This window comes from Coffea eugenioides, chromosome 2 (genome assembly GCF_003713205.1).
Source record: "Coffea eugenioides isolate CCC68of chromosome 2, Ceug_1.0, whole genome shotgun sequence".
Taxonomy (NCBI): domain Eukaryota; kingdom Viridiplantae; phylum Streptophyta; class Magnoliopsida; order Gentianales; family Rubiaceae; genus Coffea; species Coffea eugenioides.
Genome location: NC_040036.1, coordinates 21600729 through 21627836, shown reverse-complemented (window position 1 = coordinate 21627836; position 27108 = coordinate 21600729). Strand labels below are relative to the sequence as shown.

At 36.1% G+C, this 27108-nt stretch overlaps 1 protein-coding gene across 1 annotated transcript; it reads right to left on the bottom strand.

The window, feature by feature from the left end:
- Positions 1–475: 475 nt before the first annotated feature.
- LOC113759238 (receptor-like protein EIX1) lies at positions 476–27108 on the bottom strand. The gene is made up of 6 exons (XM_027301805.1): positions 27022–27108; positions 2051–2378; positions 1672–1736; positions 1184–1576; positions 952–1104; positions 476–904 (listed from the first exon to the last, which is right to left on the bottom strand). The coding sequence occupies exons 1-6, from the start codon at positions 27106–27108 to the stop codon at positions 476–478; spliced, it is 1455 nt and encodes a 484-aa protein (XP_027157606.1).

Sequence of the window (27108 nt, the reverse complement as noted above, 5' to 3'; positions counted from 1 at the left end):
GTAGTATGTTTTGAGAATAAAAGCCTAATTTCTGATGACCACCAGCATGTAAAAAAGTTTCTTTGAAAGCTACTGCTTTATAGTCCTATCTATTAAAATTGGTTATGTTATTCTTTTGCTGATATAACTTATTAGGATTCTTTGTTTGAAAAAATAAACTTATTGAGCTATAATTTTCTTGTATTGGACAAATGCATAAAATAAATCCTTAGAAATATTTGGAAAAAAAATTACAAATCACAATAGGTTGCAAATTATGAATGTTAAGTTCTAATTAGTTCTCTACAATCAGCATATAAAAGTAAAAAGAATAAGTTAGATGAAGGAATGTTTTAAAAAAAATGTGAAATTTTCAAAGAGCAAATTATGCTACGGATAATTGTGGCTCCTTAGTGTGTGATATGAAAAACAGAGTATAAATGCTTTTATAGAAACTTACTCAACAGAAATTCCTCATCAGGCGAGTAGTCTTTACCTAGATTTTGTCACAGGCACTTTCTATAAACTTGAAGTATGCATGGCACCATGACTTCTTGAAGAGAAGGATTCCCAAAACTCCCAAGAGCCCGACAGCAAAACCTGGTCCTATTCCAGCATAAAACCAAGACCAATCAGATTCACTGTGGCCTTCATCCTCATCAATAGGCCCATTTTTGGTAGGCAATTTGTGTTCCCAGCAGTTGTTTGGGAGTGGTTTGCCATAGAGTCCACTGTTTCCTTCATAGATGGATGGATCGGTCAGGGTCTGAAGTTGATTTCCTGATGGTATTGGCCCTGAAAGTTTATTGTGTGACAAATTCAGGAAGTTCAATGAGTACAAATTGGATAAGCTTTCAGGGATTGCACCGAAGAGTGCATTCATTGATAGATCAAGTGTTTCAAGTTGCCAATCTTCTTGGGGATCCTTCCAGTCAAATGATTTTGTGAAAGATTCAAAACTTGTAATTGAACCAGCTCCATTATCTCATCAGGGATCTCGCCAACTAAATTATTTGCTGAAAGGCTTATGGATTTAACAAGTAGAAGGTCCCATGAGTAATACTCAACTTCTTCCTCCCTTATTGTCTTGAAGGCTTTCTCGTGGATAAATGCCCAAACCTCCATCTAAATGTCCCATGGCAGTAATGTTGTTAAAGCAGTAAGGAATAAATCCACTCAAGTTATTATGTGCTAAGTTCAAAACTCGGAGATATGAGAGTTGGCAGAGTGTATCAGAAATAGGTCCGTGGAAGTCATTTAACTGAAATCTTAGAAACCTTAAATATGATAACTTTTCCCCAATCCAAGCTGATATAGTATCCTTTAGTCCATTGTCACCGAGATCAAGAGCTTGCAAATATCTCAGATGCTGCATTGAGGTAGGGAGCTTCCCAACGAATTTATTTCCATTCAAATGCAGAGTAGAAAGTTGCCACAAGTTACCCAGTGAACTCGGAATTTGACCGAATAGACTGTTATTTGCCAAGTTTAGGATCCCCAGGCCTCGCAAGTTTCCTAGACACAGAGGAACTCTTCCGGACAAAAGATTGTTGGATAATTTAAATTTTCCGACTTGCCAAGTCTTCAGGGATAGTACCTGTGAAACGGTTATCATTTAGAAAGAGACCTCACAATGATGGATCCAATCCGAATTTCATGGAGTTGAAAAGGAGGAACCCATGAGGAGCTCACGTTCAGAGCGAGTGAGTTTCTGGATAGGCCCAGTGACTTCAGCTCTCGGAGTTTCGCAAAAAGGTCTTCAGATAGGACACCAATTAATGAATTGTAACGAATGTCAAATGCTTGCACCTTCGTCAGCTGCCAAAGATTGGTCGGTATGGTACCATTTAGTTTATTAGAGGACAATGATAGAGTAGTTAGTTTTGGAAGCTAGCCGATTTCACTTGGTATTAGTCCTTGCAAATTATTATCCCTCAGATCCAAATAAGACTGTTTATGTTACAAAATGATTTCAACATTGAAACATCAAAACGGTTTGAACGTAGATCAAAATGAACTAGAGAGGTCATTTGGTCAAACAGGCCATGAATTGGATCAGAATGATTATTACCAGCAAGACGAAGATCATGGAGGCCAGTAAGATTACGGAGCCAAGGAGGGACCGTGTAGTTGTTGAAATTATTTCCACCGAGGTCAAGGAAAGCAAGAGATGTGAAATTGAAATGTGAAAGATGAGGATGGATGAAAAGATCACAACTATTCAAGTCTAGTGTTGTTAGTGAAGGAAGCATGTTAACTGACTGTAACCCATCTTGAGCATCTGTAAGGTTCACTCTGGACAGGACTAGGACTTGTAGAGAAGAAAGCCCAGCAACCCACCCGAGATCCTTAGTCCTCAACCAATTCTGTATTAGGAAGGAATGCCTGACGGGGTTTTGCTATACGTACAATTTAAAAAATCAGAAATACACCCGTTTTACTACAAGTATACAGGTCAACTAGTAGTTGAAGATATATATCGGGTCTATCCCATGAGGAAGATTGAACAATTACTGGCACTACTAAAGTTTCTCTATTATTTAGACTATCAACGAATTATAAGAAATGAAACCTACTGAACTTATGCAAAATAACAAATGAAAACTTCTTAGGTTATGGTATTCTTAACTACTCATGCAAGTGCTACTTTTGGATCATTGAATACTACTATCTAGGCTAGTTATAGTGTAATTTCCTTATGCATATGAATCGTACTTTCATAGTGAATCAATTATACTCATAACTAATCCATACATATTCTCATGGTTATGAAATTAGCTACAAGTTCATTTCTTCAATGAAATTACATGAAATAAATTATTAAAACCACATAGGTACACCTCTACTCTCGTGAGTGTACTCCTTATGTTTAGCACTTCTTGAACGAGTGTTAAATCTCAATTTTTATTGCAGAAACAACACCTTAGATAATCACAATTAATGGTACCAGATTAATCATGATTTAAAGAGCTACAGTGCTAAATAACTTGCTCAAATAATAGCAATCAAATAGCCAAATAATAAATACTAGCAATCATAGAAAGTTCAACCAAACCCAAGGCATAAACTTTAGAGACACATAAATAACATAAAATCCAAAACTTGTATATTAGCTAAACTTAGAATCAAGTACAAAAGATAAAGAGTTGAAGAAGAGATAACCCTTGCCACATGAGTTTCAACTCCTCCTTCTTCATCCCAATCTTCATCCTAATCTAGCTAATATGCAAGAGTGGATGAGCTATACTACTCTATACTAAACTAATCTAACACACAGAAAATGGAAGAGCTACATTTCTGCAGACTCCAAGCTTCTCCCGTATGTCTCTCCTTCAATCTTGCAACGGTTTTGCCTATATAAAGGTAAAAGGTGGTCAAGGAATGAGGTTTACACCTCCCTTTTACAGCAGCAAAGTGGTTGTCACATGTCTAGCATTACATGTGACTTGTTGGAGGTAAAATCAAGTTGTCCGCATAAAGAGCAGTCTTTTTTTACCACAATCCAGCCATAAATCCGGCCAAGTTCCGGCCGGATTGCTACAGTGACTTTTTGTGTAATTCTATTCAATTTCCAGCTCTGGTCTAATTTTACCTCAACTTCAACTGAACTTTTCTTGATGATAGAAGCTGATTTAACTCTTGACGAAAACATAAAACTTGTATCTGTTTGAGTTAGCTTTCCAATGCATCAAAAATCACCTCATTTGGATTTGTGTAGGCTGAGAAATGACGGAAATACCTTGACTGCTCAATGCCCTGTTTCAGCTTCGACCCATAGAAATTGGCTACTGTAATTCGGCTTTTTGACCTGGAAAAACATAGAACTGGATTTCGATGTCTTCACCAAAGTTGTAGGCCTATATCTTATCTTCAAATTGGTTTAAGAATCATTTCAATCCGATCACTGTAGCTCAAGTTATAGCCTACAATGATTCAAAGAAAAGGATTGCAACATAAAAGGTACGAGAGGCAAAAACTCGTGACATAATTTTCTTATACAGGAATTAATGAGGTATTTAAACTAAAAAGTTATAATCACCCATTTCCCATGTTCAAAGAATAATTCTCCTAACATAGACAAGCAAATGAACTAACTTAAATGAGATGCAATTCTAAATAATATGATTAACACATATAGAGGATAGGGGATAATATAATAGGAAATATCACGCAAATGAGAAAATATCCTCAAAATGAAAATATGTATAAAAATGTAATGAATATCACAAAAAATGAATCTAACGTACGAATGATCTAAGGGTCTAGTGTTGGACTAACCCATTTCTAAAAATTCTTACTAGCGTTGGACTAGCAAATAAGCGGAGGGGGGAAAAGTCATAACTAGCATTGGACTAGTGTGGTGACGTCACGCATTAATAATACATAATAAGACAAATAGGCATAGATTAAAATAAATAAACACATAAGAGCACGTAGCACGTAACGCATAAACATAATATCTAGATGCAAAAAGAATCCTAAGGAAAGCGGGTAAGGCACATAACACATAAGTCACATAACACACAACTTACCTATTGTATCGGGGAGCCTAACTACAATTCTAAAAGGGAAAAATATAATAAAACAAATCTAATTATCCTATCTATTACATTTTTGAGGTATTTAAATGCCTCTCAAATAATTATAAAATTAACTAAACAAACATAAGAAAATTTAAATGAACATTCAAATCAAATAAACAAAGCATATAAAAATATATAAACACATAGGAACACGTAGGAGCACATAAGAGCACGTAATTGACATTAGAATAATAATAATAGGGGTACCTCCCTTTTGAAGTGGTGACCTAATGGAGTTACACAGCCCTATTTATACTCTAAATGAACAAAAGAATCATGGCACTAATTTAATTGAAAAATAATAATAATAATAATTCATCTTAATATGTCAAATGCATGGAAATTTAAGAACATCTAAAATTTACAATTTAAATATATTCAAAAGTGACATAATTAGCTATTAAAGGAAAGAACCAATCATAATAAAGAGAGACAAAACTCACTAGGGACTGAATTGTAAAAAATTGAAAACTTTTGAGGACAAAAATTATATTTTTCCAAAGTTCAAGGGTCAAAATTAAATGAAAGATAAAATTCAGGGACCAAAATGCAATTAATTTAAGGACCAAATGTGACAGCCCCACCTCCCCCTAAGGTGAACCAGAGGGTTTGGCGGATCGCCTGCTCAGCTCTCGCCGGGACTCAGTCGAACCTCAAACAAATCCGAAATAAAACCACAAGATCAAACGAAATAACAATCCAAAACTTAAAGCGAAACTTATATAAATTTCTATCTCAAAAGGAAGTACAAATATCGAATATACAAAGGTTCTCAATTCGTCATACATGCAGCCCGTGCCAAACACTAGGGCGAGAACCATTACCAAACAAAAAAACTAGACTAGGCTAACCTACACTGGGCTCTCGTCCTTGCTCGCATCCCCCTGTTAAGGAAAACAAAACTAAAGGAATGAGTTAAAAGCTCAGTGAGGTTCCGAACACATAGGCAACAAGAAGTTCAATATATTCATTACATATAACCAATAATTCAAGATACAAATACAAAATAAAGCGATAAACACATTCATTAAAAGGATACGGGCTCACAGGGAGCCATATATTTGTTCGTTCGTTCGTTCTCCTGTCATTCCCCTTATTCCTCCGGTCATTTAAATAAAATGCATTTTTGGTAAATAAAACCCTCGTTCGTTCTTTCGTTTCGTTCACCCCCTCCTGAAAATTGGCCAGGCTCCACCAGACTACAAGGTAATACTCGAGTATCCCAAATTCACCCAGGGTCACCATATCGCCCGACCGAGTCCGCTTCTGGCTCGAGTCGATCGGTAACGAAGGGCAGGGCCCAATTCAGCCAAAAGGCTTACATCATGCGCAACTAATGTAGCAATCATTAAATCATTGAAAATTTCACGTTTCATTTAGGTCGAGCGCGGTAAAGTACACGCTCGCCTAGAAAACTCGTTTTGGAAATCCTTGAAAGCACTTAACACATTATCAAACAAGAACACAAGTCATGAAGTCAAGAAAAATATAGCAAACAAGGAACACTCACCTATTTACGCAAAACAACGTGCAAATATCCTTCCGGATATTACCTCAGTCACCGAGAAAACCTAAGAGTAAATGAGAAAAAATATTACAGTCTATCTAGCACAAACAATTAGGTGAAATCGAAGAAACCCAACAATTGATGAATAAAACGTATAGAAATAACTTTAAAGTGAAACAAGGGCATTTGGACCGGTGGACGGAAATAGCTAGGGTTTCATAAACTAAATGCAAAACTAAACTGAAAAGGTTATAAAATTCCAACGGAAACTTTTGACCAAGGACAAATTAAAATCCAAATAAATAGACTAAGGTAATATTCTTTCTGAATCGTTTGTGTGGCTAAAAGTCAATATATCTTCAAGTAAAGGTTATAGCTAAGGTCTTAATGAAAATCATATCGAAAAGGAGGACACTTAAAACCTTACTTGAAAGTAGTTCACGTGTGGCCAAGAAAACCCTAACTCATACCTCTATATTTTGGTACGGAGTAAATAACCATTTGAAGTTTCAAACGGAAGAGGTATCATGTTTTGAAATGGTAAAACGGTCATGGTATTCACCAAACTCATATATATATATATATATATATATATATGATCAAATAGAAACTTAGCCCTCGTACATCTCCCGAGCGAATCGATGAAATTATTGATGAAATACGTTTAACTTGGCACAAAACACATTTCCAAAACCATTTTATTCATTTACAAGACAAGAAAAGAAACGGACAGCATTTCCCCTAATTTTCTTCACTTCCACCCTACAATCAAAAACCCATTACTCATACCGTTAATTACAATCACACATATGGTCCATAGGTAAGAAAACATGTCCAATTAGGGCACAAAACCCTTCAAGCAAGGCCAATTAGAGACTCCAAAGCTAACTATAAGAAAACCCCCAAATTGAAACCCTAAAACTGGAAATTATCCCACAAGCGTAAATTTTCCGCAAACAAATGAAATTAACGCACAAAGGTTCCATTTAACCCCAATTCAATCCATCAATCCAAGACCCATCCATGACTTTCATTTAAAATCAGAAAAATACCCAATAAATCAGAAATTGAACCATCTTGACTTAAAACCATGAAATCATCCACAATATAACACCTCTAGCCTTTACAAGTCACAAATAAACCAATATTAGAACCAACAAGGGAATTTCTCAACAACTCACCTTATGAGCTCAACAAAGGTAGGAACTTAGGGCTTCTCTTCCAAAAATAACTCCACCAAGACCTCTAGTCCACCCTAGCTAGCACTTGTATGGAGTAGATTAAAATTCTATCGGTTAAAACTCAAGATTTAAGTAGAAATTGAAGTTGGAAAAATGGAGAGTTTTTCTTTCTTTCTCTCAAAGCCACGGCTGGGATAAGGAAGAAATGAAGATATTTTGGCTCCAAAATAGTTTAAAAAGAGAAGGAAATAGGCGGTCAAAGTTGGTGGCAGCCTGTGCCACGTCAGAATCCGGCCGGATTTCCGGTCGGATTCCTGGCCGGATACTGGCCAGATAGGAAACTATTTTTTTTTTTTCAAAACCTCAAGCAATCCGGCCAACAATCCGGCCAAGATCTGGTCAGATTTGGCCCTTCAATTTTTTCACAAAATGTTTTTTTTTCTTTTTTTTTTCGAATTCGATGGCCTCGCTCAACCGTAGTTCCAAACACATACACATATACACATATCTCATACACAAATACACATAACAACTAGGCCTTCCTTTGTTTAAAATGATTAGCTAGCAAATTTTTCACTTAAAAATGGAAAATGAGAAGAAACAATAGGCTACGAAAATATGAAAATTCTAGGGTTCTCACACCAAAGTGAAAGAAACTTGAAATGTTCTGGGCCGCAGTAAAACTACTCTAAAGATCAGGGGCAAAAGGTGCAAATTTTGGTTTCTGATTTGGGCAAGAAAAAGGCCATCGGGCCATCATTTATTTCTTTGGGCCGAACATTACCCAAGCCCAGCTGAAAGTCCAAGACAAAACACACAAGCCAGCCCGTCTTTTATCACTCAAACCCAACCAAAATAAAGCATGGGTCTGACCTTCTAGCCCAACCACAAATAAGAAACAAGCCCACCAAAAAAAAATTAGCCCAACCCCCTTTCCTTTTTTCTTTTCTTTTTCTTCTTCTCCTTTCTTTCTTCTTCCTCCACTTTCCATCCGTTTCTTTTTCGACCGAAGAAGTTTCAGCTGGCAGCAATGGCAGCGGTCCGGCGGCGCCGGCCACCTGCGAATTTTCCAATCGCCAAAATTTCTCAAAATACGCCTCCCTACTCCATTTCTCTCGTAGAATCCGTTTCCGGAGTTATTTTCACAATAAAGGAAAATAAAGTGGTCAAAATAGCAAAAATCAGTCCGATTTTTATTCTTTTATAACTCTTAAACCTTCACCAAATATCATAAAAATGATGCCAAAACCCTCCTTATAACCTCTACATTACAACTATAATCTTAGTTTGACAAGTAAACAACAACAAAATGATGCATTAAGTCAAAACAGCCGCAAAAATGAAGAAAATTATTTTAATGCTTATAAGGCTCAAAAACTCCAAAATTTTGGATAACTAAGCATTTCTAGGATTTGTACTAGCTGATGGTCATCCATTGCTGACAAAAAAAAAAGCACAAAAGATTCACTAATTTGATTTATTTTTCATTTTGGCATTTTCACAAACACTTGACATGCATTCATAGGCTCGTTTCTTTTTTCTTAATTTTGTTCATGGCTTATTCCAAAAAAAACAACAACATCAGCAACCAATTTATTTCACAAAACCCACAAGATTATTGATCATCAAAGCCGAAGAAAAGAAGAAGAAAAAATCGAACCGGTTTGCATTAAAATAAGGATCAACTAAATCTTTGCCAAATTTCCAGGAGCTATCTCGTTGGAATCAAAACAAAAAAAATAAAAAGAGAGACTTACAATGGTTTTACAATGGAGATTATTATGACAGTGGTGGTGGTAATGGCACTAGCAGCAAGCTCCCAAGCTTCCCCTTTTTCGTCTGTGGCTTTCGTCTGTCGAGGGAGAGAGCCGAGAGGATGTGAGAGTTGGAGTGTTTCTCTTCTTCTTGTTCTGTGAGAGGAGCCGAGAGATGTGTTGGGAGAAAAAGTGGAGAGTTGGTTTTTTTTTTTTTCTTGTGTCTTGTCTCTCCTTTTTTTCAAAACAGAGCCGAGAAGGACTTGTAGCCAAAGTGGAGCTTGTGTGTAGCATTTACCAAAATGATGATTCTCAACGAATGAAAAGAAAAGTCCATGGCCATTGAGTTGGAAATGGGTTAATAGTTAATTTGGTGAAACAAAATGATTATGATGATTTTTTGATTTTTTTTTTTAGTTTTCTTCTTTTTTTTTCTTTTTTAGTTTTTGTTGTTTTTTTTTATTTTTTTATTTTTAAAACAAACCTGCAAAAAATAAGTAAAATGCAAGAAAATAAATAATTCATTAAATAGATAAAAATTCAGGAAAACCTTGAAAATTGACAAAAATTTGGTGTTTACAACTTGCCCCTCTTTGTCTAGAGTTTCGAAAAAATTGAAGACAAAGACGTAGACACCAAATTACTTACCTGTCTCTTCTGACTACAATTGAGCTAAAGTAACAAGGTAACACTTGGCCATAATTATTAAACAAAAGATGTAATGAAATTATAAAAACGTGACCGAACTCATGTAGAGTTGCCTACGTATCCCGTCATGGGAATCAGGTCAAATGTAGTTCGAATACAAGTGAAACCCCAATGAAACAAGTACATTGACTATCTGTGATCTTTACAAAAATTGAAAAAGTTTGAACTCTCAGAACTTCTAAACATGAAATACAAAATGAACGATAAAGCGCAATTATTAATCAAATAATCAAGAAAAACGGTCAGTGGGATACGACCCGAGCCTGTCGAGATTGATGGGATAAAACTCAATCCCAACGAATATAAAAACGGTCAGTGGGATAAAACTCGAGCCTGCCGAGGCAGGTGGTATAAAACCCAAATCCAACTAAAATAAAAATGGTCAGTGGGTTAAAACCCGAGCCTGTCGAGGTTGATGGGATAAAACCCGACCCCAACAAACATAAAAATGGTCAGTGAGATAAAACCCGAACCTGCCGAGATTGGTGGGATAAAATCTAATCCCAACGAACATAAAAACAATCAGTGGGATAAAACTCGAGCCTGCCGGTTGGTGGGATAAAACCCAAACCCAACGAAAATAAAAAAATGGTTAGTGGGATAAAATATGAGACTGTCGAGGTTGCTGGGATAAAATCCAAACCCAACAAATACAAAAACAGTCAGTGGGATAAAACTCGAGCCTGCCGAAATTGGTGGGATAAAACCCTAATCCAACAAAAATAAAAACGGTCAGTGGAATAAAACTTGAGCCAGCTGAGATTGGTAGAATAAAATCCGAGTCCAACAAAAATAAAAACGATCAGCAAAATAAAACCAGAGCCTGCCGAGGTTGATGGGATAAAACCCAAGCCGAACAAACATAAAAACGGTCAGTGGGATAAAACTTGAGCCTGCCGAGTTTGATGGGATAAAACCCGAGCCTAACAAATGTAAAAACAGTCAGTGAGATAAAATCCGAACCTGCCGAGATTTGTGGGATAAAACCCAAACCCAACGAAAAGAAAAAAGGTCAGTGGGATAAAACCCGAACTTGTCGAGGTTGGTAGAATAAAACCCAAACTCAACAACAAACATAAAAAGGTCAATGGGATAAAATCCGAGCCTGCCGAAATTGGTGGGATAAAACCTTAGCCTAACGAAGATAAAAACGGTCAATGAAATTAAACCCGAGCCTGTCGAGATTGGTGGGATAAAACCCAATCCCAACAAATGTAAAAACTATCAGTGGGATAAAATTCGAGCCTGCCGAAATTGGTGGAATAAAATCCAAGCCCAACGAACAAAAAAACAGTCAGTGGAATAAAATCCGAGTCTGCCGAGATTGGTGGGATAAAACTCAAACCCAACGAACATAAAAACGATCATTGAAATAAAATCTGAGTCTGTCGAGGTTGGTGGGATAAAACCCAAGTTTAACGAACATAAAAACGATCAGTGGGTTAAAACCCGAGCCTGCCAAGTTGATGGGATAAAACCCGACCCCAACAAACTTAAAAATGGTCAGTGGGATAAAACCCGAACCTGCCGAGGTTGGTGGGATAAAATTTAATCCCAACGAACATAAAAACAATCAGTAGGATAAAACTTGAGACTGCCGGTTGGTGGGATAAAACCCAAACCCAACGAAAATAAAAAAACGGTCAGTGAGATAAAATATGAGATTGCCGAGGTTGGTGGGATAAAACCCAAACCCAACAAATACAAAAACAGTCAGTGGGATAAAATCGAGCTTGCCGAAGTTGGTGGGATAAAACCCTAACCCAACAAAAATAAAAAACGGTAGAATAAAACCCGAGTCCAACAAAAATAAAAACGGTCAGCAAAATAAAACCAGAGCCTGCCGAGGTTGATGGGATAAAATCCAAGCCGAACAAACATAAAAACGGTCAGTGGGATAAAACTCGAGCCTGCCGAGTTTGATGGGATAAAACCCGAGCCTAACAAACGTAAAAATAGTCAGTGAGATAAAATCCGAGCCTGCCGAGATTTGTGGGATAAAACCCAAATCCAACGAAAAGAAAAAAGGTCAGTGGGATAAAACCCGAACTTGTTGAGGTTGGTGGAATAAAACCCAAACTCAACAAACATAAAAAGGTCAGTGGGATAAAATCCGAGACTGCCGAAGTTGGTGGGATAAAACTCTAGCCTAACGAAGATAAAAACGGTCAATAAAATTAAACCCGAGCCTGTCGAGATTGGTGGGATAAAATTCAATCCCAACAAACATAAAAATGATCAGTGGGATAAAACCCGAACCTGCCGAGATTGGTGGAACAAAATCCAAACCCAACGAAAAAAAACAGTCAGTGGAATAAAATCCGAGTCTGCTGAGGTTGGTGGGATAAAACCCAAACCCAACGAACATAAAAACGATCATTGAAATAAAACCCGAGTCTGTCGAGGTTGGTGGGATAAAACCCAAGCTTAACGAACATAAAAACGATCAGTGGGTTAAAATCCGAGCCTGCCGAGGTTGGTGGGATAAAATTCTAACCCAACGAAAATAAAACAGTCAGTGAGATAAAACAAGAGTCTGCCGAGATTTGTGGGATAAAACCCGAGCCCAACAAAAATAAAAACGGTCAGTGGGATAAAACCCGAGTCTGTCGAGGTTGGTGGGATAAAATCCAAGCCTAACAACATAAAAACGGTCAGTGAAATAAAACCCGAGTCTGCCGAGGTTAGTGGGATAAAATCCAAACCTAACAAAAATAAAAACGGTCAGTGGGATAAAACTCGAGCCTATCGAGGTTGGTGGGATAAAACTCAAAACGTAACAAACATAAAAATAGTCAGTGGGATAAAACCTGAACCTGCCGAGGTTGGTGGGATAAAATCCGATCCCAACGAATATAAAAACGATCAGTGAGATAAAATCCGAGCCTGCCGAGATTGGTGGGATAAAAACCAAAACCAACAAAAATAAAAAATGATCTGTGACATAAAACACAAGCCTGCCGAGGTTGGTGTGATAAAATCCAAGCCCAACAAACATAAAAACGGTCAGTGGGATAAAATCCGAGCTTGCCTAATTTGGTGGGATAAAACTCTAGTCCAACGAAAATAAAAACGGTCAATGGAATAAAATCCGAACCTGCCGAGATTGGTGGGATAAAACTCGAGCCCAACAAAAATAAAAACGGTCAGTCGAATAAAATCAGAGCCTGCCGAGGTTGGTGTGATAAAATCCATGCCAAACAAACATAAAAACGGTAAGTGAGATAAAACTTGAGCCTGCCGAGATTGATGGGATAAAATTCGAGCCTAACAAACATAAAAAATGGTCAGTGGGATAAAATTCGAGCCTGCCGAGGTTGGTGGGATAAAACTCAAACCCAATGAAAATAAAAACGGTCCGTGGGATAAAACCCGAGCCTGCCGAGATTGGTGGGATAAAAATCAAGCCCAACTAACATAAAAACGGTCTGTGGGGTAAAACCCGAACCTGCCGAAATTGGTGGGATAAAACCCTAGTTCAACGAAAATAAAAACGGTCAGTAGAATAAAACCCGAACCTGCCGATGTTGGTAGAATAAAACCCAAACTCAACAAACATAAAAATGGTCAGTGGGATAAAATTCGAACCTGCCGAGATTGGTGGGATATAACCCAACTCCAACAACATAAAAACGGTCAGTGGGATAAAATCCGAGTCTGCCGAATTTGGTGGGATAAGACCCAAGCCCAACAACATAAAAACAATCAGTGGGCTAGAACCCGACCCTGCCGAGATTGATTAGATAAAATCCAAGTCCAACGAACATAAAAACGGTCAGTGGGATAAAATCCAAACCTGCCGAGGTTGGCGGGATAAAACCCTAACCCGACGAACATAAAAACGGTCAGTGGAATAAAACCCAAGTCTACCGAGATTAGTGAGATAAAACCCAAGTCTAACGAACATAAAAACGATCAGTGGGATAAAATCTGAACCTGCCGAGGTTGGTAGGATGAAACCCAAGTCCAACAAAAACAAAAAATGGTCAGTGGGATAAAATCCGAACCTGCTGAGGTTGGTGGGATAAAACCCAAGCCCAACAAATATAAAAATGGTCAGTGGGATAAAACCCGAACCTGCCGACGTTGGTGGGATAAAACCCTAACCCAACGAAAATAAAAACGGTTAGTGGGATAAAATCCAAGCCTGCTGATGTTAGTGGGATAAAATTCGAGCCCAAAAAAAATCTAAAAACAGTCAGTGTGATAAAACCCGAACCTGCCGAGATTGGTGGGATAAAATTCAAACCCAACAAATATAAAAACGGTTTTGAAATCACTTTTGAAATTGCAATTTTTCAAAATTTGCCCCAGTGTTAGGCCCCCTTTTTTTGACTTCTTCTTCTTCTTTTTGTTTTTTTTTCAAAGTTGATTCAGGCAAATTTGGAGCTCACTCCTTTTAATATTGGCCCTAGTGTAAATCATGTTTAACAAATGCCACATTTTTTATGCTTTCGAGAAAACAGAAAGAGTGATCACATAATGTCACCACTATGTGATCCTTTGTGGCCCCTTTGGCCTTGAGAAGCATGCAAGCATGATCTTTCGATGTCAAAACTGCTCTCCAAGAGTTGAGCTGAAACTTGTGTTAAATCTTCTCAATTTTCTAGCGTCAGTCAGCCATACTCCACTGTGTATCACAAAACATCTGTTTCTAATGACCATATTTGAATGAATGGCCCTTGAAAAAGAAAGATGTCGCATTTGACCCCTTTTGATGTCGTCAATCTTAATGACCTTAACCTTTCGGATTTTCATTGAGGTCACCCCCCATTTTCTTTTTCTTTTTTTTTTTTGAGCAAAGACCAAAAAATTGCCCTAATGTGGAGCTTAAGATCTTGAGAGGCTTGACCCCATCTCTTGCAGTAATTTTAGAAGAAGATTTTCATAATCAGATGAAAAACTTTTTGCACATGTTTGAGCTGATTGGTCGAGAGAAAATTTGCTCATCCATCTCCATGAGAACAAGCGCTCCTCCGGATAGCATTCTTTGATCAATAAATGGTCCTTGCCAAGTTGGAGCAAACTTTCCCTTAACCTCCTCTTGAATCGGAAGAATTCACTTCAAAACCTCTTCCCTTTCTTCAAATAGGCGAGATTTGTCTTTCTTGATATAAACAATAAATCATCCTTTGTTGATAGCATTGTCCTTGACAAATAACATTCAACCTCTTTTTCATCCATTGGAGATAACAATTCATTGCGCTCCTTGATCCATTTGACTTCTTCTACCTGAGCCTTCGTAAAAAAAAATGCGCAAAGACGGGATCCCAATTTTGGCAGGTATTGCCACTTCTATTTGAAGTATAAGACGATAAGATGTTGTCCCAACTTAGTAATGTAATCTCTAAGTGAAATACTCCCAAAGTTCAATAGCAAAAATTTGCAAAATTGAAGGAAAAACTCTTTCTTTCTTTTTTCTTTCACTCCCCTTTTTTCTCTTTTTTTTTTTTTTAAGTTAGTTGCTGAAGTATGTACTCCTTCTGAATAAATAGCCGATCCTCCCCTAGCAATGTAGCATTATTGACCCCTTTTTTATTCGTAATTGACCTCCAAATTTGCAAGATTTTGACTTGCGTCTTTTCCTTGATCTTAACCATAACACCTGTCAAAGGGGATTTTTCAAAGCATTTGAATTTTTCTAAATTCCTTTTTTTTGTTTTTTTTTTAGCAATGATATAACAATTAAGGTTCATGCAAAGTGTTGACTTATCCAGATTTGAAAAATATACTTGACCTTGGACATACCCTACAAATATATTATAGAATTTTGCTTCAATTTGAACTTATTTGATAAGATCTCACAAATATATTACAAAAAATTTGCCCCAGTTTGGGCTTATTTGAGTTGCAAAATAATCACATGCAATGTGAATAGAAACTACATTTTTCAAATGAAGAATTTAAATGTCATATCCAAACTCATATAGAAGATTTCATGATAAATCTCTCAAAATAAGACCAAATTGTAAAAGATCTCTTCCTCATTTTGGGATCGGTGTTGAGGGAAAATGGTCCCCTTCTTGTTAGCTCATCTTTTAGAACCAATCAAATGGGTATTATTAATGATTTTGAGGTGGCTCAGGGAGATGGTATATCAGGATCTATCTTTTGTTTTTGGGTGCCTAAATTGTATCCAACATATGCAACATCACATCTTAGTGAAAGCAAATAATTTATCACTCTTATTTCTTGAGAAAACTTAGTCAACATATAAGCTCTATAGGCTTGTAATGTATGAGTAAAAGCGATAGCTAAATATATGAAAACAGATTATGACCTTATGATCATGAGTGATTGGAAGATTCCTTATAGACATGATCCTTACTTCAAATTGTCATGAAAGATAAGTCAGCAATGGATTTTATGAGCTTGTAATGTGGTTTGACAACGATAGCTAAAAGAAATAGAATTTTCAAGGACAATGCACTTAAGATCGCATTCCTTCCCAAAAATTGCTCCAATTTTGGACTCAAAACCTGGGACCCTATTTTGACTCTCCTTTTTTTTTTGTTTTATCAATCACTAGAGGGAATTTGGAATTTGATGTCTTTGCATTTTTTTTCATTTCAACATTCATCATTTTTCACATTTTTTTTCTCGTTGTTTTTTTTTTTTATCAATGCTGAGATCCCAAATGCCAATGATAGAATTGAAAACTCCCTAATTTTAGACTATAAATGGCCTCTCTTTCTCTCCGATATTGAAGATCAAAATATCAATGGTAGAGTCAAATTCCCCTAACTTGCAATTTTTCTCTTCTTTTTTTTTTCTTTCACTCTTTTTCTTTATTTGATGTCCCTTTCAAAAATTTTGAGCATCTTTGCCATTTTTTTCAATTCTCAAATCTCCTTCCCCAGTGTGGGGGTGCATTCATAAATGCTTTTGAAACGAGCCACCAATTTAGGCTCAAACAAGGATGCAAAGGATGAATAGTGTTTAGATAGTAGAAGCAATGGCCAAAGCATCATTCTTACTTCTCATGACAATCAAAGTAAATAATAGCCAACTAGGGAGAATCCATCCCCTTTTGACATTTGAAAATTTTTTCATGTAGGGTCATGATCATTGAGGCTTTTATTTGAAACGAAATTCTATTATTTTTTTTTAGAGTCTCGAATGGGAAAACAAATGATAAAATCTATATAGATAGAGAAACGAAAGCCTAAAGGATCATTCCAAATTTTCAAAACAAATAAGAACTAATGTACATTTTGCTTTCATTCAAATGTGGATTGAATCTGGTTAGACACACTGGACATTTTCACAGTAAAAATTGTCTCACTTTGAAGCTAGTCAACCAATGGCGACTAATTTTTTGAGATTTGATAGAGTCGGGCAAAAACGTTAATGGCAAAAATGAAATAGAAAAGCCATCATACTTAGTCTCTTGAGACAAACTAACAAGTTCAAGTGATCCCTTTTGATTTTAATTTGTGGGCACTCTCCTTGAATTGTCTGGGTCACAAATCTCATGCATGCGAGGACTTTAGAAAGCCAAACATATGAATTTCATGCAAGAGATGACAAAATTGGGAATCTAAACTTAATCTTATTTCTTGACATCCACCATGAAATCTCCCAATGAGCAAATAAAGAATGAAATAAATATGAATATATACAAAACAATAATTGTCTCAATGAAAAACTTTATTATTGCAAATGTTTGAATTTTTTTTTTTACTCAAATATAATACATATGAGAAAATAAAAATCTCTAGAGAATACGCTTTCAAATATATACACACTTTCTCTTTCTATCTTTTCAGACACAATGTATTAAAAACAATGAATCAAGAGATTTTTAAGATGCTTTAGACTAGCATTTTCAAATGGATTTTTCATTTTCATTTTCAATTTTTTTGGTCTTCTTTTTTTTCTACATTGCAGGATCTGCCCAAAAATCAAGTAACACTTGTAATTTTCAAAACTTATAGACCAAAAATATTATCAGATATAGGAAAAAAATATTTTTTTACCCTATTGAAATATCTTTTACAAATGTGGAGGAGGGGGAAAAATAAAAGAAAAATACCCAGAGTTAGTAAACAAAACTATAAAATCGGTATGCATGTCCTATAGGGGAGCCCTTTTATACCAAGGGTTGGCCTAGCATGAAAAATGCAATCCTCGAGGGTAGGCACCATACAATACCTGATGGATCCGACTAACTTATTGAGATTCAAATAAAAGACAATTTTTAAAAAATTTGACTAATTGGAGTGACAAGAGACAATTTCTCCTAACAAAATGAGGACAAAGTCCGAATGGATTAATTGCTTTGATTGACACATAAAGTGATATTACAAATCAATTTAATGTGAAAAACTTATTTTTGAAAAGATTGAATGTCTTGACAAGTTTCTTAGACGAACCATAGATCGAAACTTTAAAAGAAAATAAACGGGTAAAATGGATCGAATGAAATTGATGGTTAGTTTAAAAATTGACTGGATTATCTTAAAAGTGAATAAAACTGGACAAATGGATTGAATAAAATTGAGAATTTATTAAAAAATTGCTAAATTGTCCTAAAAAAGAATAATGAATTGAATGGAATTGATGATTTATTCAAAATTGATTGTATTGTCCTAAAAATGAATACAAAGGGCCAAATGGATTGGATAGAATTGACGGTTTATTCAAAAATCGACTGAATTGCTCCCCCATTTGTAGTTTCAAAACTCACAATTTTTGTTGCAATGCATTAGCCTATGAGCCTTCTAAAATCAAGATTTGACTTTGATATATTTATCATCTCAACAATGAGGAATTGTTTGTGAATTTCTTCAATTTAAAGTCCTTTATGCAAGGGATTTTTACCAGTCTTGACAAAATGGCCAAAAATAATTATTAGAGACTCATATTCTAATGTACAAAAAATTGTTCCTCATCTTCAATGCTATCAACTTGAAAAGGAATAGATCCTACCTTACCTTGTGCACTACCCCTTTGGATGATACAAAAAATATAAATGTGCAAGTCTCATTGAATTATATATCCGAGACAAAAGGCGGCATATTCCTAACACGGGATTCTCTACTTGGCATTCCCTCTATAGTTAATGCATGGTGACAATTTATTAAAGCATATTAAATATACAATGAGATAATTGAAATGTGACCTAAAAGTGCCCCATTTAAATGCCGGGGTAAGCCTAAAATAATGTGCATTACATATGCGTATGCAATTAACTAAACTTTAAACATGCTTTAATATAAAATGCGGTCTTATTCTAAACGAGTACCACGCCAGAACTCTTATTTCTAAAGTTTGTGTATGCAGAAAAAGAGAAGAAAACAAGAAAATATTAGTTCAACAAATAACATATAATACGTTGGGACAATAAATGATACAAGAAAGCAAAGAAAGAGGGATGGAATCCCTTCCCTCGTGTCTAGTATTACTAATTGGGTAAGGTTGATTCTATCTTAGATAATTTCTATTATGGATGCATGAGGTTTGACTTACTAATGTATCTAGACTCGATAAGGTTTCAGACTCCAAAGCTTTCAGACCAAAAGGCGTAGGGTCATCAATTCCAAGGCCTTCGGCCGATGGCTTGAGTGATCTCTTAGGCATCGCTATGAACGCAGAGTACACCATCCGCCTACCTAAGGAAATCGACCCTAATCCTACAAAAAATATGGGATGGCGCCCACGAGAAAAAATAAAAATAGGGTGAAATTAATGCATGCACGCATGAAGTGCTTCTTTTGAGGGGAGGAATTAACATTAACTGCACGTGAAGGCTCTAAGGTAATATTCTCCACCCCAAATGCAAATCGTGATACGAATAAGTAAATAAATAAACCATTCATCACACACACGTAAGACGAGGAACGATTACGAGTGTGAAATGCAAAACATCCTAAAAAAATGCAACCTAAAACATCCAAATATGATAAATAAAAGGGTTAAAAAAAGAGAAAACACAACTAAACCGAGTACTTGCACTCTCTAGCTTCCCCAGTGGAGTCGCCAAGTTGTCGCGCCCCATTTTTTCGCGATGAAAAATAAAAATAGATATTCACAAAAAGATTTTATTTTATTTTAAAACAAGTGAAAAAGGACCTAGAATGGGACTTAAAAAAAATGCGACAATTTTGATCCAAAATTTTGTCTAAAAGGATTTTTAAAAAAAATAGAAGTCGCTACTTGATATTGAGTTTGGGTGTACCAAGTCACCCCAAAAATAGTTTTTGACAAAAATAAAATAAATTAAAACCCTTTTGGCCAACTCCAGGTCTTTGAAACAAAAGAAAATGGGTTCGAGAGTCACGATTGAAGAAAGGAAAGACAAAGGCTTGATTAATTCAAACCTAAGACACCCTTTCAACCTAATCTAAGCTAGTTGCGAGGTTTAATCAAAATTTTCTTAATCTAACCCTTAAATTTATCACATTTGGATGTTTCCTATATGGATGCAAATCTAAAATTATAAAATATCTAAATGGACAAAATATCCATTCAAGCGTTTAATTGATACCAATCGCATTAATTGCGAAGGCCAAAATAATTCCTTGAAGGCATTACGAATATGCGAATGATGAAATCAAAAGAAAAGAAAAGAAAATTAAATTATATACATAAGGTATAAGTGATCAAAGAAAATGAATGCAACATAAAAGGTACGGGAGGCAAAAACTCGTGACATAATTTGCTTATAGAGGAATTAATGAGGTATTTAAACTAAAAAGTTATAATCACCCATTTCCCATGTTCAAAGAATAATTCTCCTAACATAGACAAGCAAATGAACTAACTTAAATGAGATGCAATTCTAAATAATATGATTAACACATATAGAGGATAGGGGATAATATAATAGGAAATATCACGCAAATGAGAAAATATCTTAAAAATGAAAATATGTATGAAAATGTAATGAATATCACAAAAAATGAATCTAACGTACGAATGATCTAAGGGTCTAGTGTTGGACTAGCCTATTTCTAAAAATTCTTACTAGCGTTGGACTAGCAAGTAAGTGGAGGAGGGAAAAATCATAATTAGCATTGGACTAGTGTGGTGACGTCACGCATTAATAATACATAATAAGACAAATAGGCATAAATTAAAACAAATAAACACATAAGAGCACGTAACACGTAACGCATAAACATATTATCTAGATGCAAAAAAATCCTAAGGAAAGCGAGTAAGGCACATAACACATAAGTCACATAACACACAACTTACCTATTACATCGAGGAGCCTAACTACAATTCTAAAAGGGAAAAATATAATAAAACAAATCTAATTATCCTATCTATTACATTTTTGAGATATTTAAATGCCTCTCAAATAATTATAAAATTAACTAAACAAACATAAGAAAATTTAAATGAACATTCAAATCAAATAAACAAAGCATATAAAAATATATAAACACATAGGAACACGTAGGAGCACACAAGAGCACGTAATTGACATTGGAATAATAATAATAGGGATACCTCCCTTTTGAAGTGGTGACCTAATGGAGTTACACGACCCTATTTATACTCAAAATGAACAAAAGAATCATGGCACCAATTTAATTGAAAAATAATAATAATAAAAAAAATTCATCTAAATATGTCAAATGCATAGAAATTTAAGAACATCTAAAGTTTACAATTTAAATATAGGGTTAAAAACAAAAAAGCCCCCTGTGCTAAACCTAATATACAAATAAGCCCCCTATGGTTTCAAAATATACAACGCGACACCTCGTGCTTTGAACTAAGTTGTAACACTGACGGAAATTGGTAAAATTAACGGGAACTGATGAAAGGACCAAAATGCCCTTGTATAATACCCAAAAGGCAATTGAACGGACTCATTTCTTCCCTTGAAACCCTACAAAGAGAGAGAGAGGGAAAGCGAGAGCGAGAGAGAGGGAGTAAAGCCCAACCAAACAGTCTCATCTTCTTTGCTGCAATAGACGCTTTCTGTGGGGGGAAAAAGATGGCGAAAGGAAAGTTCATTATGTAGCTTGGGATCAGGTTTGCTTGCCAAAAGAGTGTGGTGGCCTGGGTATTAGAAATCTTTCACTTCTCAATGAAGCAGCCCTCAGCAAACTTGGGTGGAATTTGTTGAAACATGAGGATGGTCTTTGGCAGCAAATCCTTTACAGTAAATATGGTAGCAACGCTTTCTCGTGTAAATCAAATGCTTCCCATCTATGGAGAGGTATATGGAGCACGGCTGCTATTTTGGATGAGGGAGTTTGTTGGAGAGTGGGTAATGGGAAATCCATTCACTTTTGGTTAGATACCTGGCTTACGGATTCACCTCTAGCTAGTATCGTACCAGAAATCCCAAAAGAACATCTTTCACCTAAGGTGATTGACTACTGGAATGGTAATGATTGGCATTGGTTTGATCTGCAACCAGTACTGCCACGGGAATTTTTGAACCTTCTCCGTGCTCCGTGCTCAGTACAATTTAGGGTTACCCATCTCAGATTTTGAGGGCTGATGATGTTATTTACACCCAAATTTACCTTAGAAAATTCCTGATTTTGTGAGTTTTGAGACTGGTACTTTGGATTTAAAATGAAGATTTTTGCTGTTTTGGGACTACGACTTTGGTTTTGAAGCCGAGATTTTTTTTTAAATTTTGGGTGTTGGAACTAGGAGTCATGCAAATAATTTCTGAAATGTCCATTTCTAATGGGAGATTTTTACTGATTTGGGACTGCAAGTTTGAATTTAAAGCCGAGATTTTTGTTGATATTTGGGTGTTGACTAGGTGACGCAAATAATTTCTGAAATTTCCATTTGTGATGGGAAATTTTTGCTGATTAGGGGTGTTGAGTAGGATCTGTTAGCCAAAACCCAAAATCAAATCCTTTTACCTTAGCCAAGATTGTGTAGTAGTTCCTCGCAGGTTGACTTCGTATCTGGAGAATGGCTTTACCTTTCAAACCTCCTGTGTGGTAATTTGATTTCTCCCAAAGGCTAGTTCAATTTCTCTCAATCAAGTAGAAATCAATTCTGTACACAAGCATCGCTGGGAGGGAGTTTTATTGGGGGCTAAGGGGTACAATAGGAATATTTGCTAAAAATTAAGTATAAAGAATTTGTTTTTAGCTTCCAGTACATCAGTCCCGTTAATTTTACCGATTTTCGTCACGGTTATAACTTAGTTCAAAGCACGAGGTGTCGCGTTGTATATTTTGAAACCATAGGGGGCTTATTTGTATATTAGGTTTAGCACAGGAGGCTTTTTTGTTTTTAACCCTTAAATATATTCAAAAGTGACATAATTGGCTATTAAAGGAAAGAAACAATCATAATAAAGAGAGACAAAACTCACTAGTAGGGATGGGGCGGGGTTGGGGCGGGGGACCCCTCCCCCGTCCCCCGCCCCGTTGCCTATTAGTTCCCCCCGTCCCCCGCCTCCCGCTCCCCCCGCCCCGCCTTGCCCCGCTTCCCCCGCGGGGGCACCCGCGGGGTTAATAAAATTTTATTATAATTAAATTTTAATAAATAATCAAGTACTAAAATATCAACACATCACCAAATTATTATTCATTGTAATTTTACAATTGAAACTCATAAAAACAATCAAACAGAAGTTATTTGAATACAATCCAATATGATGAAATAAATATAACTAAAATAGTCAAATTTTCACTTTTAGTACAAATGCAATCACTAATTCATCATTGTGTTTGTGCTTTTTTTTGAGAAAAAAGTGTTATTCTATTAAGTGTAATTAGAAATTTAGTATAAATGTATTAGTAAATTTAGTATAACTAATTAATAAATTCTATTAGTAGACATGTATAATTATTCACATAATTGATAATATCAATTATATTACATAAACTAATATACATTATATAATACATTTAACTAATAATATCATTATCATAAGTTTATAACTAATTAACTTACATATTATATATAATTATATATTTTTATTGTTTTGCGGGTGGCGGGGGCGGGGGATGGGGCGGGACACCCGCCCCCCCCGTTTCTAAGCGGGGGGAAAAAATTTCCCCCCGCCCCCGCCCCAACCCCGCCCCGAGAGCCCCCCGCGGGCACACGGCCCCCTTGCATCCCTACTCACTAGGGACTGATTGCAAAAATTGAAAACTTTTGGGGATAAAATTATATTTTTTCCAAAAGTTTGAGTCAAAATTAAATGTAGAAGGAAAAATTCAGGGACCAAAATGCATTAATTTAAGGCCAAAGTGAAAGAAACTTGAAATGTTCTGGGCCGCAATAAAACAACTTTAAAGATCAGGGGCAAAAGGTGCAAATTTCGATTTCTGATTTGGGCAAGAAAAAGGCCATCGGGCCATCATTTATTTCTTTGGGCCGAACATTGCCCAAACCCAGCCGAAAGTCCAAGACAAAACACACAGGCCAGCCCGTCTTTTATCACTCAAACCTGGGTCTAACCTTCTAGCCCAACCACAAATAAGAAACAAGCCCATCAAAAAAAAGAAATATTGGCCCAACTCACTTTCCTTTTTTCTTTTCTTTTTCTTCTTCTCTTTTCTTTCTTCTTCCTCCACTTCCCATCCGTTTCTTTTTCTTCTTCATCGGCCAGCCGAAGAAGTTTCAGCTGGCAGCCATGGCGGCTGCCGGCCACCTGCGAATTTTTCGGTCGCCAAAATTTCTCAAAATGCACCTCCCCACTCCATTTCTCTCGTAGAATTTGTTTCCGGAGTTATTTTTTACAATAAAGGAAAACAAAGTGGTCAAAATAGCAAAAATCAGTCCGGTTTTTATTCTTTTATAACCCTTAGACCTTCACAAAAAATCATAAAAATGATGCCAAAACCCTCCTTATAACCTCTACATTACAACTATAATCTTAGTTTGATAAGTAAACAACAACAAAATGATGCATTAAGTCAAAACAGCCCCAAAAATGAAGAAAATTATTTTAATGCTTATAAGGCTCAAAAACTCCAAAATTTTGGATAACTAAGCATTTCTAGGATTTGTACTAGCTGATGGTCATCCATTGCTGACAAAAAAAAAAAAAGCACAAAAGATTCACTAATTTGATTTATTTTTCATTTTGGCATTTTCACAAACACTTGACATGCATTCATAGGCCGTTTCTTTTTTCTTAATTTTGTTCATGGCTTATTCCAAAAAAAACAACAACATCAGCAACCAATTTATTTTACAAAACCCACAAGATTATTGATCATCACAGCCAAAGAAAAGAAGAAGAAAAAACCGAACCAGTTTGCATTAAAATAAGGATCAACTAAATCTTTGCCAAATTTCCAGGAGCTATCTCGTTGGAATCAAAACAAAAAAAATAAAAGGAGAGACTTACAATGGTTTTACAATGGAGATTATTATGGCAGTGGTGGTGGTAATGGCACTAGCAGCAAGCTCCCAAGCTTCCCCTTTTTCGTCTGTGGCTTTTGTCTGTCGAGGGAGAGAGCCGAGAAGATGTAAGAGTTGGAGTGTTTCTCTTCTTCTTGTTCTGTGAGAGAGAGCCCAGAGATGTGTTGGGAGAAAAAGTGGAGAGTTGGTTTTTTTTTTCTCTTGTGTCTTGTCTCTCCTTTTTTTCAAGAGAGAGCCAGAGGGACTTGTAGCCAAAGTGGAGCTTGTGTGTAGCATTTGCCAAAATGATGATTTCTCAACGAATGAAAAGAAAAGTCCATGGCCATTGAGTCCAAAATGGGTTAATAGTTAATTTGGTGAAACAAAATGATTATGATTTTTTGATTTTTTTTTTAGTTTTCTTCTTTTTCTTTTTTTTTTTTAGTTTTTGTTGTTTTTTTTTTTTCTTTTTTTTTTTAAAACAAACCTGCAAAAAATGAGAAAAATGCACATTAAAATGCAAGAAAATAAATAATTCATTAAATAGATAAAAATTCAGGAAAACCTTGAAAATTGACAAAATTTTGGTGTCTACAATCATCATAAAATGGCACCGTATTGCGTAGATCAAGTTTCAAAACACTAGCAGTGATTTTGTGGCAACTAATGCCTTCCCATGAACAACAGCTTTCTCCAATCCAAGATGACAGACGATTTGATCCATCTATCAACCCATACTTGAATTGAAGAAAAGCTTGTCGTTCATTTTCAATACAAGAGACATTCGAATAATTATGAGCTTCTTTACTGCTGGCAATTGAGAATTGGCTGGTGACTGGAATAGAACTGAATAAGAAGAGTAGCAGTAACGATGAAAAAGTACAAGGAAGATGATACTCCATTGGATTCCTTTGGTATCGTTGGTTTGTTTGATATAGTAAGCCTAGAGGGGTGGCCTCATTTATACACTTTAAAAGGCATATCACTTCACCGTTCTGTGTTTGTAGGAAGTAGGAAGGAACTATACAAAGGTGATAAAGCGACGATGACTTCTAGACTTCGTTGAAAAAAATTTGTTGACATGGTGGAGGGGAATGACAGCATGGAAAATCCTTGCGTGCTTGTGGGGAAAATCCTTGGTGACATACAAATGTAAATATTAATTCATTTTTATTTGGATTTGGATAACTACGTCACCACAGAAAATCAATCCTAATCTATGTTTTGTTATTCATATCAACTAGTGATCGGGACACATTGTATGTGTGTATCAATAATTCAAGTTATGTTTAGTTGTAAAAATTAGTTTTACACTTTGAAAATTTATGTTTTATGAACTTTTGTGTGAAAAATAATAAACACGAGTAGTTAATTTTTGTTAGTTACCGTTAATTGTAAGCATTAGCAATACAACTAAAAATTTTGCATAAAACAAGAAAAAGTAATTTTTCGAATATGGTTATGCCATTTTACCCCTTAGTGTAAGAATGAAAATGGTAATGTAAAAGATGACAAAATATTTGTTTATAGTTAGACATGAAAGAATGTTTGATATAATATCATCAAAAATAAAAAAAAATTCAGCTTTCGACTTCATATTTATTTATTTATTTGGTAAGCAATATCCAAATCTTGATGGTTTGCAATCTATAAGATAAGAAACTGAACCTTTTTTTTTTTGTTTTAATGACAATTACAACTATCTAGCCATGAGTAGAGCTGTTAATCGAACCGGGCAGCTCGCGAGCCGAGCTCGACCCGGCTCGATAAGAGCTCGCTCGGCTCGTTAACAGAGAGAAACGAGCCGAGCTCGAGCTCTAATAGTACTCGTTTAATAAACGAGCCGAGCCGGACTCGGCTCGTTTAAGCTCGGTAGGCTCGAAAAATAAGGGCATTTTCGTCATTTCCACGTGTATGTGGTAAATGGTAATCTTCAAAGGGTCCGTCTGTCTGTAGCCCTAATTCATTCTTTCCTCAATTGGTCTTTCGTTTTCTCCTCCTACAGCCATCACCCGACTCACCCCGCAGCCTCCATTCTCACACCACCGCACGCCGCATCCCTCAACCTCCATTCTCACGCCGGTGACGCCGCATCCCTCAGCCTCCAT

Coding starts and splice junctions, on each gene's coding strand:
- LOC113759238 (XM_027301805.1), bottom strand. CDS start 27,108: ATGGAGGCTGAGGGATGCGGCGTCACCGGCGTGAGAATGGAGGTTGAG. Junction 1,105..1,183: donor GCCAACTCTCATATCTCCGA/GTTTTGAACTTA, acceptor TGGGACATTTAG/ATGGAGGTTTGGGCATTTAT. Junction 905..951: donor CTGATGAGATAATGGAGCTG/GTTCAATTACAA, acceptor TTTGACTGGAAG/GATCCCCAAGAAGATTGGCA.